Consider the following 19,978-nt stretch of genomic DNA (forward strand, 5'->3'; position numbering starts at 1 on the left):
GGTCACGCGCCCCCTTCACCATCCTATGCCTCCCACATCTACCAGAAGCTCGGTGTTTTCGAGAAGGGTGGCTTAGTTCCTGGTTTTGTTTTATTTGCATTACTATGGGGCTTATGGAATAGAGCGTAGCTTATTAACCCCCTTCACCTCCACCCACACACACCTCCATGGTGAAGCCCGTACTACATGTACCGATGAAAGCCGTAAATCCGAGGAGCGCTGCCTTCTTGGCCTGTCCGCCTCCACCCTTACCCCACCAGCAGCCTCTCGGCCCTCTAACCCCCACAGCCCCCGGCAGAGCCCCGCCGACCTACCTGCTTGGTCACCGAGTAGATGAGGTGCATGTAGAAGTCCTGCTGCCTGCGGATGCCTGCATAGGAAATGCACATCTCTTAGAAGGGGGGGCCCCAGAGGGAGGCGCAGAGTGGGCTAGGTAGTGGGCCTGGTCCAGGCAGAGTATCTGCTTTTTAATCCTCAGGGCTCAACAGGTCACCTCTTCTGCTTACTAATAAAAGGATACACGCAAAAAGTGGAAACTCTTCCAAATAAAATGTTAAAACACCTTTCATATGGCCCATTGCCTTTCCTGGCCCCGGCTGAAAGGGGGTGATGCGAGCGGGGGTATTAAACCAGGTAGGACTATACGCGCTCTAGCCCCGGTCAGTTCCCGTGGGACCAACCACCACATGGCACGCGGTGTAGGCTGAAATACCCCCCCAACCCCCACCTCCCTCCTTTCCTCCCTGGAATGGTATCTGCCCTGGGTTCCTGTTACCTATTCAGGGGTGGTCCTGTGGGAAACTTTCTCGGTGCGTGGGGGGCCAGTGGGTCAGTGTGTAGGGGTTTAGGTCCGGATGTGCGCGGTGCCCAGGTGTGACTCTGGGTCGGGGGTGCAGGGCCCGGTGCTGGGAGCCGAGACTCACTGTTGCTGTACAGGAGCTGCAGGCGGTAGTTGATGCCGTTATTCGTCTTCTCACTGCTGGATTCCTGGATTTTGGCAATAGGTCTCGCATGTATTAGAGTTTGAGCTATTGGCATTGTAAATGACAATGCCTTTTATTTATGTGTTTGAAAACCGGCAAGCTGTGCATAAATAAGCAATTTGTACTTATAGCTCTTGCTTATGAGAAGCAAAGCTGGCAGTCTCTTTTACTGACAGCCCTGCTTCTCGTAAGCAAGGACTATACGTACAAAGTGCGTGTTTATGCACCGATTGCAGGTTTTAAAAACAAATGAATAAAAGGCATTGTCATTTACAATGCCAATAGCTCAAACTCTAATAAATGCGAGACCTATTTATTGCATTGCAAATGCTTGTTTCTTGTTATGGTGAGTCTTACCTTATGAAAAGTGTGGTCTTGGTGCTGGGTTCCATCACTTTTTAAGGCGGTAATTGTCGTCTCCATCAGTCACTGCTACGTTGAAGATGGCTCTGCTTTACAAACAAGGCAGCAGGTTTTAGGGCGAGTGAGATTGACCTTACTCAAGGCTCGAAAGAAACCTCGGTCTGCTTTTATTAAGGTCTGTTACCCCACTTTATCCTCCTCCTGGTACAAGGCGACAAATTGGTCTGGTATTGTCATACCGTGGAGGGGTAGATATTTCCAACTTCGTTTGTCCCTTTATGGTGCAAAGCAGGTGATTATTTACATGGCTTTGCCTCTCCATTTCACCCAAGGAGGTGGGGGTTGTCAAGTCTTTGTGCCTCTGTCTTGTGACACCCCATCCATGCTGTTCTTGTTTGTCTCACAGTGGCATTTTCTTATGGCAGGTTCGGAACAAACTAATGAACCTGCAAAGAAGAGGAAGGAAGAGACGACAGAGGATCAAGAGAACAGGAATCCACTGCAGTCTGCGAGGTCTCTAACCTCGCCAAAACCTGGCCCCTCGGCCGTTCTGCGGGCAGCCGAATCTATTGTGAAACCAGATACTCCAGCAATATTGTCTGTGAAATCTCGAATTCAGAAATTGAGCGGTAAGTAACTGCACCTCCTTTTTTCCGAAGGAAACTAAGTGTTGACGCAAATGGTTTGCCCTTGGCAAAAATTGATGGTTCTGTTGTGCCACTCATTTCCACCGATCGTCAGTCCTGATTTCAGTAAGTGGTCTGCCCTGTCTTGTTTCCTTCCTAGAGCCACCGGTGTTCAGTAACACATTCTTTTTCTTCCAGATATTTTCTCCACACTAGGTTCCTCACTCTCAACCCCTATGACTTCAGTAGGGGTTGGTCCTTTTTCATTTCCTTTAGTTTTCAGGACCTAGTCTCAATGTTCGCTAGGATGTGCCTGTTGTCCATTTTTTGTACTAATTTATTGAAAAATGGATGGACTGTGTACCAGCTGATTTTGTGATATGAATGAACATTGCACCTTTTTAAGTCAAATGTATCACCTTTTTGCCTGAGCATTGTTGCTCTGAATTTGTTTGGATTCCGACTGCTTTTTATGTTTGTCACAAATGTATTTATATTTGGGGTATTAAAGCATACTTTTCAATTGATACTATTGATTGGTATCATGACCCCATAGTGACCACTATTTTTCTTTTCTTTAAACTGCCGCTCGTCACGGGAGGGTTGCTCAACGTCCAGCAGCTTATGCAAGCTTTAAACTCGGAAGAGGGGGGCGGTTTCATGGAGTTAAAGTGCCAGACGTGCCCCAAACCACTAGCATTGGCACCCCTGAACCATAGTTAGTTGTCACCAGAGCAAAGCGTTGGCTCCAGCGGGGTGACCATAAATGTTGCCCAGCTCCTGCGTCTGGCCTTGGCCCGCTTGGAGAGTAAAGCTGTGCCTGCCTGTATTCAGAGATCGGTGCTCCTCGGTGTGGACCTGTTCCTCCAGCCACTCCCGGCCCCGACTCACCCCTCCCTCCTACTCTAGTGCTCCTGCAGTGCAATGATTTGTTTCGTCATTAACTTTGTTTTGGGTGGGAGGAGGGGTTGTCTGGCAGCTGCAATTTTGCTCCTGTGCTGCTGTTGCAAAATGCATTTTCACACACTTTGGCACAAAAAATTAAATAAAACTGCCATGATTCATGCCTATGTGAACATGAGAATTGGCATTTGCACGTGCAGAAGTAGCCCCATTGGGCCACTGTAACCTCGTGACCTGTCCTTGCACTATTCCTGAAGCGTTTTTTTGTCGCTTCTGAACAGCATTGGTTAAACCAATTGGAATGGGTCTGCAGTAGTAGGCAAAAAGCGAGACGTGAGTTTGGGTAATGCTTGTTACCTCCTGATGTCTCATGAGTGTTTCTGGCCCTCTTGTGCAAGCTAGCCTTCTTCAATCTCATTGGCATAGCCCTTGCCTTCTTATCGCTTCCTTCGACGTCTTGTTCAGAATTAAATACATCCTCTTGCTTTGTCTCTCCTGAGCACCTGTTTCCTCCTTTCTGCTAAGTTCAGTAATATACTGCCTTGTCATCGTCACATGTTTTTTCTTGATTTATGTGTGTATTTAGTCGAACGTTTGCTTCCTTTCTAATGTCGTTAGTGTGTACCATTGTGGTGTTCTCTATTAATTCTAACGTCTGTGCAGTCCTTTGTTCTGTCTTTCTCTTTCTCGATCTTCCTGTGTCTGTCTCGCGCTATTATTACAGTGTAAACGCTGATTATTCTTTACATGATACAATAATTGATGTTGACACACTTTAATGTGCATTTTGCACAAGTCTAGAAAAATACTGAAATCGAAAATCACCATAAAAGGGTGCTTGGATTTGTAGAAATAAAATTTAAAAGTAATAGGTTCAACGTGATTGACTACTATATTAGTTTAACAAAATAGTTATGAAAATTATTGATAAATGCTTTCACTGAGACCATTGTACAGCCATTTTTTAAAAACCTATTTTACGTTATCAAGGAAGATGACCCAGACCTTGATAAGATTATCCTATTCCAGCCAGAGAGCAGCAGACGTTATGTACAGTACAGCTGACATATTACATAGCTTAGTCAGTATAATTACAGGCAGACATTTCACTTCCCAATTGTGTAACATGATGGCACAGGTACCATGCATCATGAGGCAGTAATTGTCTGTATAACAGTTCTCCTCCCTCACACCCCTAAACAAGAACGAACGAATCTTCCATATCATCTAGCACTGCACACATTGAAAAAGAGTAATGGCGGAGGTCCCGTTGGCTAACTGATAGACTAACATCCCCGTGTGCACATAGTAAGAAGTGGAAAGGGGGAGGGGGTGTCTCGTCAGTTGTAGAGTCAAGCAGGGCCACCAACCTCACATAGGATTCTTCCATGTCCTCACCTTGCGCTTTGAAGCTTTCTAGTATGGGCCATTTACTTAGCCCAGGTATTCTTCTCTACGAAGCAAAGAGCTTTCAGTCAACCCCATCGCCAAACCTCCTCTGGCCAGCCAGTCACTATAGGAGCGTAGGAGGATTTCCAACACAATGTGATCTGCCGCTTGGCCGGAGGAAGCACTAGGTCTACAAATCGGGTTTCGGTTTTTAGTATTTTGGGTCTAGGGTAGAGTTCCAACATGCAGGGTCATAGTGTCCCAATAAGGACACTCCGTAAGGGAGACTAGAGATTATCTGTCGCCCCAATAATGAAGCAGCATGGGATAGGACCACAACGTGCAGTGTATCCGCCCCATCCATGTGGAGGGGTGGGTAGGGAATATCCTGTGTAATTTCGATGGTGTAAGGTATGCTTGATGCAGGAATGAGAAGTGAATGAACTTGAACCTGTGTTTCAAGCTTTGGTATTCCAACAAGAATTCCTTTCCTTGTCATGGAGTACACAGCCAAGGTCTGTTTCCCTCTTGGCCCTCACTCTTGTAAGTGAGCGTATGCACTTGTAGAGCCATTTAACTAAATGCCTACCAGTTCCCATGGCACGTGTACTGCTTGGAAAAACGCATGTGTGGTAGGCTCTGCTCCTGTAGGTGACCATTGTAGATAAATGTAACATGTAATATTGGTGTATATAATGAATAGTCCCCAGTAGCCCATAATATCCTGATGGGATAATAATAGCATGCCATCCTCAAATAGATCCTTGACTGTGGTAACTCCAACCGCCCCACCACAGAGCCAGCCTAGTGGAAAGGCATACCACTGATAGGCATGTTGGTTGGATAAGATGTGATGTTGCGTATCTAGCGAAGTGCAGCTCTCCAAGACAGTGGGGCATTCAGCAGTGGAAGAATCTGGCGCACACAACTCCCGGCTGCAGTAGATCTTTCAAAACGCCAGCGCGAAGTAACAAGGGTGTGTAATCAATCTTCTGTAGGTGCCAGGCAGCCAATTAGAAAGCCATTGCAGTTGAGCTGCAAAGCAAAAAGGTCGAAAAGAGTCAGCTGCTAATCCACCACTGTCCAGCTGTAATTGTAGTTTCTGCAGGCTAACACTGCTCCTGCCAGAGCCCCAGATAACGTCAAGTGGGAGAGGGTCCGGAGTGTTAAAAATTCAATGTGGGATTATTACTGGAAGATTAACAAAAAAGTAAAGTAATTTGGGCAACCGTACCATTTTGAAAGGACAAGGCAACCTGTCACAGAAAGGGGCAGAATGACCCAGAACTTTACCTGCGCTTGGAGTGCACAAACAGCCTTAGGAAGGTTCCTGTCTAAGAAGTCTGTCAGACCTATAGAGCTGGATGACTTAATAGTTAAATGTGCTTTGGATAACTGGGATAGGCTACTACCCCATGGTGAGCTTGTCCTGTCAGATGATATAGTGAAAGGAAAAGGCATAAGACTTAGCATGGTTGACTTGTAGTCCAGATAAGGCTTCATTGAAATGACTTCAGGAGGCAGCGATTGGCTTGATCAAACGAAGTGTCCGGATGTAAACCAGCATGTTCTCTGCATATAAGGAGATTGCCTGTTTGAGGCCACTCTGAATGCACGATTCCGCTGCCTCTTGCTGAAGTTTATGCACTAAGGGCTCCATGGCCAGCACAAATAACAGTGGGATTAATGGGAATCCCCTGCCTAGTTCCTATCTCTATTGTGTATTTGGTGGGAATGTGTGCCTGTTTGGGCCCTCTTTGTCAGAGCTGCATATAATAGTGTAACCCAATTCACAAAGTTGGGGGGGGGGGGGTGTATATTGAAGGCCTGCAGAACTGTACACCTATATTCCCAGTCAAAGGAATCAAACGCCTGCTGTACATCTGGGAATAGACAGCTGGAATCTTGGAAGATATTCTGCGCTGCTCCCGTCAGTCGATTGTAGGAAGCTGGCTCTGTATACGCTACACCAAAAAGAGGTATAGTGTGCACAGTCCAGTGAGTCCCCAAAGGTATGGAAGTGCTTAAAGTAGATCAGTTGTTCCCAAACCTTTGACTCCTGAGGACCCCTATTGAGTCACTATTGGAAGCCAAGGACCCCCAAACAATTTGTACGATTTAAATTTCAAACATTAAAACAGTAGTTTGAAAAAAGTAAACACACATGTGCACACCAAACAAATACTCGAATCACTAAAGGTTTTAATATTTTATATAGGAAGAATTAGCAAAATTGAAATCTTTTAATGGGATGGTTAGTGCTGCATCTCGGCAACTAACTTTTCAATATTTGGTTCTATTTTGCAGTATGGGGCTCCTGCCAGGGCCATACTGGAAACCCAAAGCCGCCCTGGCAAATGGTGTCCGACCAGTCCCAGTACTACGTGTAGTGAGTGAGCCTGGCCACTGCAAAGCAAACTTTGGGGTGCTCTCCCACCAAGGAAATTTGGGGGGAAATGGTGCATTCTGCTACACATTTGTCCTTCTATATTGAATTGAATTTGCTTTTAATGCATAGTAAATGATGACCTTACTATGCACCAATAAAACAATCGTTTTGGGGCTCTTTTGTGAATCCCTCACTATCACTCTCCAACAGGGCCTCTCTTCTCTCAATAGCCCCTCTGTCACATGTATTTCATTAGTTTTATAGCATCCCTCATACAAGTGTAGGGTGTCAGAGCACTTTACATCACACACATCCAGAGACAATGAATCGTACGTGTATAAATCGGTGTATAGGAAATGTTATATAAGGCAAAGGGGACTTCAAGGTGTAGGATTCATATGTCATCCATACTGATGAGCATTTTTTAAGAGCGATTGGTCTGGAGGAGCACAAAATCTTGACCCCGAATGTAACGTATGGGTTAGCTCTAACTTTAATTATAACAGTTTAATTCTACCCAATCCTTTTTGGCAAAATGAGGATTATGAAAGACTGGGGAAAAAAGATAGCATACTAACTTGTACCATGCAGTTTGCATGCAGCTGTTTGATGGCAGGTCATAGCTTCAGGTGCTAGAATATGATTGTTACTCATAAACTGCACAATAACAAAATCTCTGACAAAAGCAGTAACCCACTGAGCTATGCATATAAACTACTGTTTTTTTTTTAATGCATGGTACACATTCTTTGCAGCAGGCATATTAACCCTCTGTGCTACTTTAGATGAGTCAAACCTGCTACTGAACAAAGCATGCATTCCTCTCCAGCAGGTACATTAATCACTGGATGTTATCTTGACACCTATATAGTTGCCCGAAAACTACAGATTATTCAAGGAACTTTGAAGTACTTTTAAAACTGTTGCTGCAGTACCCCCTGGGAATGTGTCACGGACCCCTGGGGGTCCGTGGACCACAGTTTTGGAAACACTGAAGTAGATAATACCTTACTATCAATTTAGTGGTAGTTCGACTGAGCAGTTTGGCTTATCAGAGGGTAGTGTTCAGCATTTATTGTACTCTGGCAAATTATGACACGCATTCAGCTAGGCTCCCCAAAGTTGGGGACGGAGGATGTAGGGGTGCCTTTTGGGGTTGGGTTTCCTCAGCTGGATCTGGTCGCGGTCAGCTGGACCCTTCGAACAGAGGCTTCAGGGGGGGCGGGGGGTCGTCCTGGAGAGGTCAGCCGCCAATGCAGACAAGGTCCTACTCGCCAGGGAGACTTCACAGGATGGGTGAGGCATTTCAACTTGGGCTGGGGGCGTCTGGTGGAGTGCGCTGGGGACGCAGATCCGCCTGCATGCAATGTATTTAAAGTTGTAGTTTCTTTGTTGGACAATCGGTGTCCTCGGGAGACTGTCTTTCTTGAAGGCAGGGCTGGTCTCCGGGGGTTCTTGGAGGCAGCTGTCTGCAGGACTTTCTGGTTTCAGCTCGCTGTGTGTCAGAAGCAGGACCCAGGTCAGTAGGGCTGCGGCCAAAACAGTTGTCGTCATCCTCTTCTCTGCAGCATGGCTCCTCAATCCCCAAGTTTCAGGGGTCCCCTAAATACTAGATTTAGGGGTTTTACAGGGACGTCTAGGTCAGGACCCATGAGTCCCTTCCCTGTGGTGTCTACACCCCTCCTAATGCCACACTCCAGGGGGAGGGGCATCTGCCTTGTCCTGATTAGGGAAATATGCCTCTTCAAGATGGAGAGGACTGAGATGTGTGCTTCACTTAACCTCCCCCACCTGAGGGTTGGGGTTGGCATAGGTGTGCACACTTCACTTCTTCCTAGGTTTTCCCACCCATTCTTCCGCCCAAAGTGGGGGTCAGAAGTGGTGGAACCCATCTACTAATAACCGCAGAAGCTGAGGGTAGCAAAAAAATTTAGCAAGCCTTTGAAGCTTCCCCTTCGTGGACCCTACCCGTCCTGGGGTAGGAGGCATGACGCCTCTGCCCTGGAGGTGCTTTGTTTCAGAACCCAGAAAGCGGATGGCTCTCTACCCAGGGGTCCAGTAACCTGCCTGGGGGTGGCAGACGGTTGGGAGCCAGTCTGGAACCACCCGAGGGCTGGTTTTTTTCCAGTGGGCATCTCTAAGATGACATCTGAGTGCATTTTACATTAAATCCAACACTGATGCAGTGTTGGATTTAATGTGCTAGTGTTACCAAATAAGTCTTAAGTAAGGCCATTATGGAGCTGTGGCATTAGTGCTGACAAACTCGCAGCCCATGTACTCAGAATGGTTTCACTGCAGTTAAAATATCTGAATTGCACAGACACTGTAGGGGCATATTGCTCATGCAGCTATGCCCTCCCCTGTGGTATGGCTCACCCTGCCTTTAGGGCTGTTAGGTCTGCTAGAGGGTTGACTTACCCATGCCACAGGCAGTGGTGGTGGACATGGCACACAGATGTGTTTCATGTCGACTTCAGTTTGGTCTGCACCAAAACATGTAGCCTGCAATGGCAGTGTGTAGGTGTTAAGGTTAGTTGTCTCCGAGGGTGGCGCAATACATGCTGCAGCCTCCAGACGCTTATTCTGGTCACAAGGCCCTTTGTAGCCGAGGTACATTTTACAATGGACTTGCATGTGGCCCAGAGGTGTGACAATTGTGGAGACAATGGTACAGCTTTGGGAAAGAACTCTGGCCTTGGGAGCCTGATTGGCAGGGGACCCAGGGCACACTCAGTCAAGTTGGCATCATGTATCTGGCAAAAAGTTAGGGGGTAACCATGCAAAAAGGGGCACTTCCCTACAGTGATTTACTGTAGCGTGGGACAAAAGTGCATTCATCTATATGTATTACATTTGGAAGCAAGGGTAGTAGTCATGAATATAAAATTCTTGGCAAAACCTTGGCCCAGTCAGGAGCGAGAGAGTGTCCTGTATGAAGACAGAATAATGGGGGGATCGCCAGGTTTAAGCAGTGAGGTAACTAGAGCTTATCTTGTGGTAGGAGGTCATTAATCCACCTGCCGTGATGCGTTGTATAACTTATCTAGCTTCGTTATCAGCCGAGAGGCAAAGGTAATGAAACATTGTATGGGCAGGCCACCTATGCCCTGTGTATTTTTTTTTTTTTACTTGGCATCTATTTTATGAGGTTACGTAATTCCCCTGGTGTCAGGGGAGTTTCTTGCAACTCAGATGCTTCTGGTGTGGTCTGTGGTAGCTTCAGGGTAGTCTAAAAAGCCTCCATCTGAAACAGATGGAATGGGTGAGTCGGGCCTTACAGAGCTCATTATAGCAAGAGCAGAAGGCCGCATTAATGTCTACCTCGGTATTGCAGGGTATTTATGTTGCAATATGACTGTAAGAATCCGTATGGACCATCAGGGCCAATGGTATGTGCATCCAGCGCTGACCGCTGGGCCCAGCAGGAGCAATACACTACTTTCCTCACCCAGAGGGGACCCCAAGACACGATTCGAAATTGCCGATGCCGATAGCAGGCCACCAGCTAAGGCTTCACCCCAGCGCAAGACCCCTGTCTGAGGTCCTAGGTCCGGGCCATGTTGGGTGACTGCTGCAAGCCCAGTGGAGTCTCTGGAGATGCCGCTGACTGCCGTATTCCAGTGCTATGTACAGTATGGGATAGGGCCTCTGAGCCTTCTCTCTCACTGCAGGGGCCCAAACTGTTCCTTGGGCCCTGTCGCCACTGCTTCCACACTCTGACACTAAATCAGCTGTACTACCTCAGTTCCCCGTGCCCATCTTCTCCAGTTATGCTTGCTGAATGCACCTACTTTGGGTGCAGGGGTGACTCCGGCTCCATGGATTGGAGGCGCATCCCGGAGGGATGGGCGGGGGGAGGCGGCGGTTCAGGGGACAGGCTGTGTCCTGGGTAAGAGCATGCAAGGTCTGGTCGTGAGGATGACAGTGGAGGGTGCCGCTTGTCCATGCCAGCTCAGACTGCTAGGCCATGCATCAAGCAACTGCCTCCGTTAGAGCCTCATAGCATGTTGATCATGGTGACAAAACGGGTGACAAAATGCACAGCCGTCATCCGGAGGCTCCTTTTTAGGTTTTGGCTGCAAAAAAGCTGCGCAAGCAGCTTTTGTGCAGGAGAAATCTATTGAGTTACAGTATGTGGCTCTGGAATCCGCCCTCTGTTTCATTGGCTAGCTCCATAAATGGAGGCTAGCCATTGGAACAGAGAGGCGTCCGTCATGGCCGGACCAGATTCGGGGGCGTTCCCGAGAATTTTTGGCTTTTGGCTACGTCATGCTACGTCAGCCAAAAGCCGGGAACGCCCCCGAATCTGGTCCGGCCGGGCCGTGCTTGCTGCTGTCCTGCCTTCCTCCGTGTCCCTCCTCCCGCCGTCCCCCCTCCCCCCCTCCTCGCTGTCCTGTGCACGTTTCCCGCCTCCCTCCCGCCGTCCGTGTCCTCTCCCGCCCCCCTCGTCCTCTCCCGCCCCCCTCCCGCCGTCACATAGTTCTACTTCCATTATCTTGATTTAATAGGTGGTAAAACGTGTTGAAGCAGGCACTACAGCCAAGGACGTAAAATAGTGCCAGTCAAAAAAAATTCTGATCCGGCCAGGGTAAGCACTTTTTAAGAGAGGTACTTTCCTAATTGTCTGCAGTGTGTTAGTTACTGGACTTTGTCCTCCACGATACACCAGCTGGCTGAGAAAAAGACGGCGGTTTTCATTGAATTCGCATTCTGCTTGGTGAGCGCTGTGCAGCAGCTTGCACATTGTAATTCAAATAGCGCAGAAGCAATCAATAGCAGATACCGGCATCCTAATGATTAAATGCCACTGTATTTAGTATATTACAGACACGTTGTTGCGAACAATGCACCCGCGTACTGCACGCTGTACACTTCTGCTCTTATGGCACAATGAATGGAATTGCTCTTTTTTTTCAGGAAAGGGATACGCATGTGCTACAAAGCGACCAGAGGCGTGGATAATGGCTGCGACTAATCCTTTTAGAACGGCGTGTACTGCGATTTGTCAGAGAGCGGCCTTCAAAGATTTGACGCCGACGTTAAGTACTGACGCGCTGAGGAAGCCTGCCCTATCCGCCAAATCACACGGTGTAAGACGTCCAGGCAGAATACGTAAATAAATGTGTTATAATTTGTAGAGGCACCGCAGCTACACTGATAAATCGCTCTGAAACAATGTCATCAGCCGCAGCCGCACTGTCGGGGCCCGCACATTACCATGCGACATTAATGCCCCGCTTTCAGAAGGAGCTAATTCATTATTTGACCGCTCGTCGCACGATTACGAATGAAGCAGTAATCTTCCTAATGCTCGACAATAAAAATATAGCCATTAGTGAATGGCGTCTGTTCAACTACTGCCTTATGGCAATTTTATATACTAAACCAAAACTTGAAAAACGGACGTGCAGGAGATTGCCATTACTTGAAATGCTAAGTTTGGAGTTAGAAAATCCCCGGCCATATATTTATTAAGGGTCTATTTTTATTGGAAACCACTCGATTTCTACCTATTTCGCTTGTCCTTCTTCCTTGAGTCTCCTGTTCCCTACTTCACAACTTGTTGTCCAGACACTAACAGTAAAGAGCTCACAGTGCACTGTCCCTTTGACTGGAGACATATGATAAAAGGTTGTAAGGCACTCTCTCACCCAGAGGCCTCTTTGCTCTGAGAGCTAGTTCAAAGGAACTAGCTCTGGAAATTCTGTAGCAGAATAAACAGGTGTTAATCTGTTTTCTAAAACATATCATTCACTGTGTTATTTGAGTTGGGATAGAATTACAAAGCTTAGGTGTCAGCAAGTGAAATGATTTTTTGCATTTAGTTCTCAAATCAATCCTTCATCTCCTCTCCAAAGATCTGAGATGCCTTCTAGGAAATACCAGCAACACCTTTATTTGATAGAGGACACACCTGTCCACTGAGAGCCCTGTGCACTATGCAGAGAGCCTTAAACATGGCAGCTTATCAACTGGCAACCAGTACAAGCTCTGTATTTTCTTTGGGCCTTTTCATTTCATTCACAAGGCTTCTTCTAACTCCCTAGGTAGAAATAGTAAGGATTGTGTTTCCAGAGGAAATGCCTTTTTAGGTTTCAACTGCAAAAAAGCTGCGCAAGCAGCTTTTGCGCAGGAGAAATCTAATGAGTTACAGTATGTTGCTCGGGAATACGCCCTCTGTTCCATTGGCTAGCTCCATAAATGGAGGCTAGCCATTGGAGCAGAGAGGCGTCCGTCATGGCCGGACCAGATTCGGGGGCGTTCCCGAGAATTTTTGGCTTTTGGCTACGTCATGCTACGTCAGCCAAAAGCCGGGAACGCCCCCGAATCTGGGCCGGTCGGGCCATGCTTGCTGCTGTCCTGCCTTCCTCCGTGTCCCTCCTCCCGCCGTCCCCACTCCCCCCCCCCTCGCTGTCCTGTGCACGTTTCCCGCCTCCCTCCGCCGTCCGTGTCCTCTCCCGCCCCCCCCGTCCTCTCCCGCCCCCCTCGTCCTCTCCCACCCCCCTCCCGCCGTCCGTGTCCTCTCCCGCCGTTCGTGTCCTCTCCCGCCTCCTCGTCCTCTCCCGCCCCCTCCCGCCGTCCGTGTCCTCTTCCGCCGTTCGTGTCCTCTCCCGCCCCCCTCCCGCCGTCCGTGTCCTCTCCCGCCGTTCGTGTCCTCCCCCGCCCCCCTCCCGCCGTCCGTGTCCTCTCCCGCCCCCCCGTGTCCTCGTAGGTGCTTGTCTATTCTGTGTGTAGGTGAGGTTGGACGACTGACGCTGCCTAAGTTTCCTTATGGAAGTAATGTTGTACTGTTACTGATAACTGTCAGGAAAGCTTGCTACCTGGCGACTCGTGGAGTATGTTTGTGCATGTGTGCAAGCATGCTCTGTTAGCCCGTGCTGTAACTTTTCTATGTGTGGGGGCGGGTTGCTTTTGTTGCCGCCGCCTTTGTTAGACTTGTACTCCATGAGATGGAAGGTTGCACTGCTTCTCTCCCAGGTGCACATTTCGGCCTGTCAAGCTTTGAGAGCGCCGTGTTCACAACACAAAAAACCCAAAACGTTTGGCTTAGTAAATGTTATTGTGATGGAAGCCCTCTATCTAGCAAAACAGTGATCCGCTGCTTTAAAAAAAGAATAATCCATGTATTTTTCGTTTACCTGCAGTTATGTATCGTTGTATTATATTGAACAATCAGTATCTGCTTTCAGCGGTAGGCATGTTTTGTCTACTTTATTCATGTCAGATGTCTAACTACACTTGCCATCCACATGTGGCAGTCCATCTTTAAATTGGCAGGGTTTTGTGTGCTTCGTACGTGGTATGCATGATAGGGTAGGGGAATCCACAAAGCTGAATATTCCTTACCGTCGTCAATGCGTTGTCCTTTCGCTCTATTTCGGTGGGCAGGGGTCGCCCCAGTACCGTTTGTATGGTTTTCTGAGCTGCCGTAAAAAAATGCACTTTATACCGGTCCCAGAATAAGCTAGGATATTCCAATTCGGGAATTGTCTGGTTTCGCCAATAATTTCAGAAATACGTCCCTCGCTTTGCATGTTTACTTGGCGTGGTTGTATAGCCTACCACTGTGACTTGGGCTTCTGCCCTCCTCCTTGCAACTATCGGCCAAGCAGTAACCATACAGGCTTTCTACTTCACTTTTATCTGCCCAGTGGCTGCTAAAAAGCGAGCTCTGTAAACATCCTTTCGGTTTTTATGATCTATGCAGCTCCAGTAAACATTGCTTTTAAGATCGGTCTTGCCCCCAAATAAAGTGTGGCCGCTATTCTCGCAACGTTATGTGCTGTTTTTGTATTACTATACTTTTTTTCCCAATTCCAATACACACTTTCAAACCGTTTCACTGAATAACAAGACCAAACGTAGAATTGTGCTGTCCAAGGGCAGCGCCTGCCGTCGTATCTTTTGTGACGCTGCCCTGTAATGGGAGAAGGCTGAGCCGTACTGATGGAGACCGATTTAGAGCTCTGTTCTAAAATGCGTGGGGGTTTCTTTGTGGGTGAGGGGGAGGTTCGGTGCTTGTCGCCGTAGGACCCTCGTGGCCAGTATTGTGATTGTGAGCTTGGCTTTACGGGGAATGCTGGACAACAATCACGGCTGGCTTTTGTTGTTTGCATGCCCCCGCCTACAGCCCATAGCAGAAACCGCACGTACAGCACACGCTAATGCACACGGACACTGGACGGCTAGGCGAGGCACTTTCAGTGGATGCAGCAGACGCCCCCGAACACCGAAATAACCCGCGGACTCCGATTTATCACTGGGATTGCCAGTTCTGGCTCAACGAGGGAGTTCTTTTCCTTGTGTCTGGCGGTCGTGGTGTTCACCCAGATGAAAATCCAAACGCGAATCTGTGCACTGCGGAAGATGAAATGCTTCCCCTGTCAGTTTACACAGACTATTAAATCCTCTCAGTCCAGCACCAGTGCATTGATGACGGCTTCTTTCTTTGATCAAGGTATGGGAAAAACAGTGTCTTAACGGTGAGTTTGAGAGTTTCAAATGCTTTTATTTAATATTTTTCCAAAATATTTTAATTTTCCGTTATAAGGATATGGAAATCTGAAACATTCCGATGGCTCTTGACCCTTTATTCCGCAGTTTAAACACCGAAATATCCTCCTTAACCAGCACCTCACACTGCCTCCTTGAGTGCTGCGGTGTGGGGCGCTTGTTATTCTTCTGCTCTCACAGCCTCTCCGGGTCGTCAAGGAATGCCTCGTTTCACAAGATGCCTATAAATGGATCAGAGATTGTTACTAGTAAAGCCACCGCCTGCCAAGAAAAGCAAGTGCAGGGCAGCTGTGCGCCGGTGGATCTTAATAAGGGAACCCGAGAAACACACACCCCTCTCTAGCTTCCTTCCACTTCCCGGCAGCCACCGCACCCGTGGGAAGAGAGGCACAGCGTCAAGTAGCAGGGTCTGGGCAGTGGAGGGTGGCTCCTAAGGTCAACGGCCTAGGCTTGGACACAGATTCTACACCATTCGAGCTTTCCCTTGCACAGCACAATGGCAGAGCCTGTATCTGAGATCTGGTAATCCGAGGTAGTGGGAGAGAGCCACATACCAGGGCTAAACTCCAACTACAGATTAAAAAAACACCGGTGAAGGCAGCCAGGACTTCGCTGCGGCGGAGAATCGGTGAGAATGTTTGGCTTTCTGAATTCAGGCTTCCAGAGCGTTGCACAACCCGACAGCAATGCTTAATTTGTCCCGGTGGTTGCAGGCGGTGGGCAACGGTATTCATTTTTGTGGAGCGGGAACTATTCACCCAATGCACCATGACCTGTCGTGGACAAAATGCTAACATTTAATCGCAGTGCACAAGTTACAACAAACATGTGCGCGCACTTAAAAGTGTGCACAGCTGCTGAACCACATTGCGCAGGTTCTTGTTTTTGATCAACGCAGAGAACAGCATAACAAAATGTTGCCGACCGCAGTGGTGAATGGTTACGAGTCTCTAGCGCACATTAAGCAGACCTGAGTTCAGATGCTTCACTCTTAAAGTGATCCTCCTGGTTCGTCTTCTGTTTCTGCATCACATTATCATTGCAGAGGAAGTAAGGAAGGAGCCATCTTGAGGGGAGTCCCTTCTTCTGAGTTTGTCATCCGCACACAGGGTGGACCAATCAGGAAGGAGGTGACGTATGCCAGCATATGGCAACAAACACCCAGCGTCAAACCATTCTGCAACTGCCTATACTAGCTCATGGTGGCATCTTCTGGTCTTGCATACACAACGAAGAGGAGTGCAGACACGCCTAAAGGCGCACCAGAGGTACCATTACTGAGGGCTGCTCTATCGTCTGCAGCATCCCCTAGTATGTGTAGGTAACACGTATCTGGTTTGCATCTAGAGATTAGGGGAAAGCCTAGACACTTCATGAACATGGCAACCACGTGTACCCTCCAGCACAATTCTGAAATAAACCGGGTGTATCCAAAAGTCCCAGAGCCAATGAACCAACGTCAACTCAAAACTACGGAAGATCAAACTCAGCATGGCAATGTCCAGGTGCAGCTTCTCCAACAGCTCCTCACACAGCCTGTGAGGTGAGAGACACAAACTTCTAGTGCTCTGCTCTGTTCCCTCCTTACACAAGCCACCATCCTTCTCTGAGGCATCGGCTCCACACCTTTCTGACCACTCTCTGATCCCAGAAGGAGCAAAGCTGAATCCAGGCCGAGCAGTGCAGGCCTGGCAGTTATGGCTGGACTGTTCCCATTGGGGGCAGGGTCAAGACTGATTTGCATATGGCTGGGTCCAAACTGGAATGGCATGGTGAGCAAAGAAAAGATGGATTTAGGCCCAGATCTCTGTACTGGGGTGAATGTATGACATTGTTCTGCATTCTGTCCATCAATAGTTCTTTTTGCATTTGTCACCCAGAGTATGGGCTGCGAGAGCTGTATGGGCTGCGAGAGCTGTGTGGGCTGCGAGAGCTGTGTGGGCTGCGAGAGCTGTGTGGGCCGCGAGAGCTGTTGGCAATGTAAATAACAATGCTGTTTATTTATAAGTAAAAAAAAAAGAAATGTCATGAGCAATGCCAATAGCTCTAACTTTTCCAAAGGCGAAACCATTGCATTGTAAATGCTTGTTCTTCTAGGGTATTGGTCTACATTTTACATACATTAACCTCTGCAGATGAGTCTGGATTCCCAGGCACCCGGTGGGAGCTCTAGAAAGACAAGTCTGCCATCTTCAGCAGTTGGACATACTGATTTCCCACCCCTAGCTACGACGAAGGTGGGTCCTTTGAAGAAAATTACCTCTGTGGTAAAGTAAGGAAGCGGAGTCCAGTGACAAAGTTTACTATCTGTTCATGGGTCTAGAACCGTTATTGAAGAAAGTTTCCGCTGCAAGTAAACTTGGTGGCAGGGTTATGGTTTTGTCTAGGGATGTGAAAATTTTAGGTGCTAAAATAGATTTTCGCTATCCAAGCCAAAAATCCCAAAATGTCATGGTTCTGTAGAAAGATTGATGGGAGTACTGACTGAACTGAGACAACGTCTAGCAGCAAAGGGGTGCGAGTATTAACAGGGATGCACTTTGTGATTGCTTTGGCTTCGATGGCGGTGTTAAACAGCTTTGTGATGAAATACGAAGTTGAGAAAGTTGTGTGCCATATTACTTGGCTTGCTAACTGCTTATACATATGTTAACCTTGTTTCCTTTTCTTATTTCATGTTAAGCGCTCTGATACCCACGGGTCTTGTTCGCGCTATACAAAACTCTATAATAAAATAAAATAAAAATACTTGTAAAAAAGTTGAAGTTATCAGGTCTGTCGTCACCTGATCTCGAGAAATATACCTATGCGGAGGTTTCAGTATAGAAGACCCTGAGTAACTTGTCTGTTATGTTGTGGTGTTTATTGTGAGACGTTGTTGACCATATCTTACGGAAAGGGATTTTCTTTTGTGTGGTAGTGGAAAGCGGTTGGTCTAGTTTATCTCGGCTGCACAGGAAATAACTATCAATTAGGGTGACATCATGCTGGTCGAGATTTCATTTGAAATGATTGATTATTTAGAATGTTGAAAATACTACTGGTTACCTTGTGAGCGATAATAAAGTTTCCTTTAGTGGAGCAGACAGTTAATTGTTAAAATTGCTTGCATTGTATTAGCTTAGAAAACGTGCAGAAGAAAATTGTAAAGGAGGGTGAGATACTGTAGGAGATTGACATCCGTGTGTTGCGCTGTGATTGGTCGGTTAGTATAAAGCTGTGCTGAGATTGACTGCTATAAAATGTCACTCTGTTATTGGTTGTGATTGCCGAACCAGAGTGTTGGGAGAATTTCATTTCCTAGATTTTTAGTTGAATACATTTATGAAATACGAAATTGAATAAAAATGAAATTTTTCAAAGCTTTACAAAAATAAATGCAATGTGGTGTGACCATACCTGTTCGAGTAGGAGAAGATGTACTGCCTAAGGGTACACCAGGATAAATCTTATTGTAATTGCATTTATATAGCGCTTATTACCCCACACAAGGCGTTGAAGTGCTTTTCAGTGAGTAGCATGGGATGGGGTTTCTGAATCTAGGAGGGGAACATGAGGGAACTTTTAGAAAGGCTTGTTTGGGAGATCGGAATAGTAAGAGGATTGAGATAATGCAAGGTGGGAAGAGTCTAGAAAGAGTTATTTTGGGAATCCTAGCTGAATGGGGTTTGTGATGAATCGTAGAAGGGAGGTAGCGGATATATGGAGGGAGGTATAGGGTAGTGCTGATTGATAAAGGATTACATCATATATTTAGCTTGAGCAAGGGCACAAAATTACAGCGAGAGTAGGTTCATCAGTTTCTGAGAATCAGTGAGAATTTAAGGAGGCAATTATACGAAATGAGACCACCTCTTAGACCTGCCCAATTTAAGACATTAAATACTTGGGAACACATCAAGGAATATATAGAACCATAGATCAGTTGCAAATTGCAGGTGAATGCCTTGACAGGCTTCCTCATATTGCTTATTTGCACAGAAACTGGGAAGAACTTTTTAGATTTTATTGTTTTATTTTTTTATATTGAAACAAGTTAACTTAGTTCTGCCTGCTTTTGAAAGGGGGTATTTAACGTTGCCACTGTTTCAAGTTCACTTGACTGTTGCCATTATCCCTTGATATTGAGCGGTCTAGTTTTGTGGTCCGAGGAGGGGCCACTTAAATCTCAAGTTGGTGCAACCACTCCAATGGCGCGCCAAAGGTAAGTGTCTGCTCCTGGAAGACGCCAGACACAATGCTAGTTCGACAGCAGAATCTAAGGTAAGCCTTTCTTACACACGGGACACCCTGTTGCAACTAAAAGCAGCAGGGCATGAGCTGAACTTTTGTGCAGCCGGGTCTCAAAGTGAAATCAAAGGTCCTTATACCTATTGCTATTGCGAGTAGGAGGCTCTGATTCCCAATCACCACCTCCTCAATCCCTTAAACATTACATACCCCTTTAACGATTACGCTTTCAAATGTCTATTTTAATGCTCGTTCATTACCCAAGCATTCTTTAGAGATCTGGGATTTCATTAGAGCCTAAACTCCTGATGCAGTCTTCATCACCGAAACCTGGCTCAATGAGTTTGCCCTCCCTGGTATTGCTATGTCTCTGCTCCTCAACGGTAAGATTCTAATATGAGATAGGGTAGGCTGACGGGTGGTGGCGTGACCATCCTCTTTAAATAGATTTACAACTGCTCAGTAGAAGGTTGCTCCTCATCATCTGAGGGGCGAATGGCTCGCCCTTCATCTTGCCTTAAAGGCCTGGAGGATGCTGGGCGGCACAATTGTTTACCTGCTGGGCTGATAAGTTGTTT

The 19,978-nt window shown here is 47.1% G+C and overlaps 1 protein-coding gene across 3 annotated transcripts in view; it reads left to right on the forward strand.

The window, feature by feature from the left end:
* LOC147673887 (anillin-like) overlaps window positions 1–19,978 on the forward strand; it is a 429,866-nt gene that overhangs the window by 58,896 nt on the left and 350,992 nt on the right. For all 3 annotated transcript variants that reach the window (XM_086947773.1, XM_086947775.1, XM_086947774.1), the window contains one exon: window positions 1,772–1,975. In XM_086947773.1, coding sequence (XP_086803899.1) covers window positions 1,772–1,975 — 204 coding nt within the window. The remainder of the gene's footprint in view (window positions 1–1,771; window positions 1,976–19,978) is intronic.

The sequence above is a fragment of the Lissotriton vulgaris genome, chromosome 12 (assembly GCF_964263255.1).
Source record: "Lissotriton vulgaris chromosome 12, aLisVul1.2, whole genome shotgun sequence".
Classification (NCBI taxonomy): Eukaryota; Metazoa; Chordata; class Amphibia; order Caudata; family Salamandridae; genus Lissotriton; species Lissotriton vulgaris.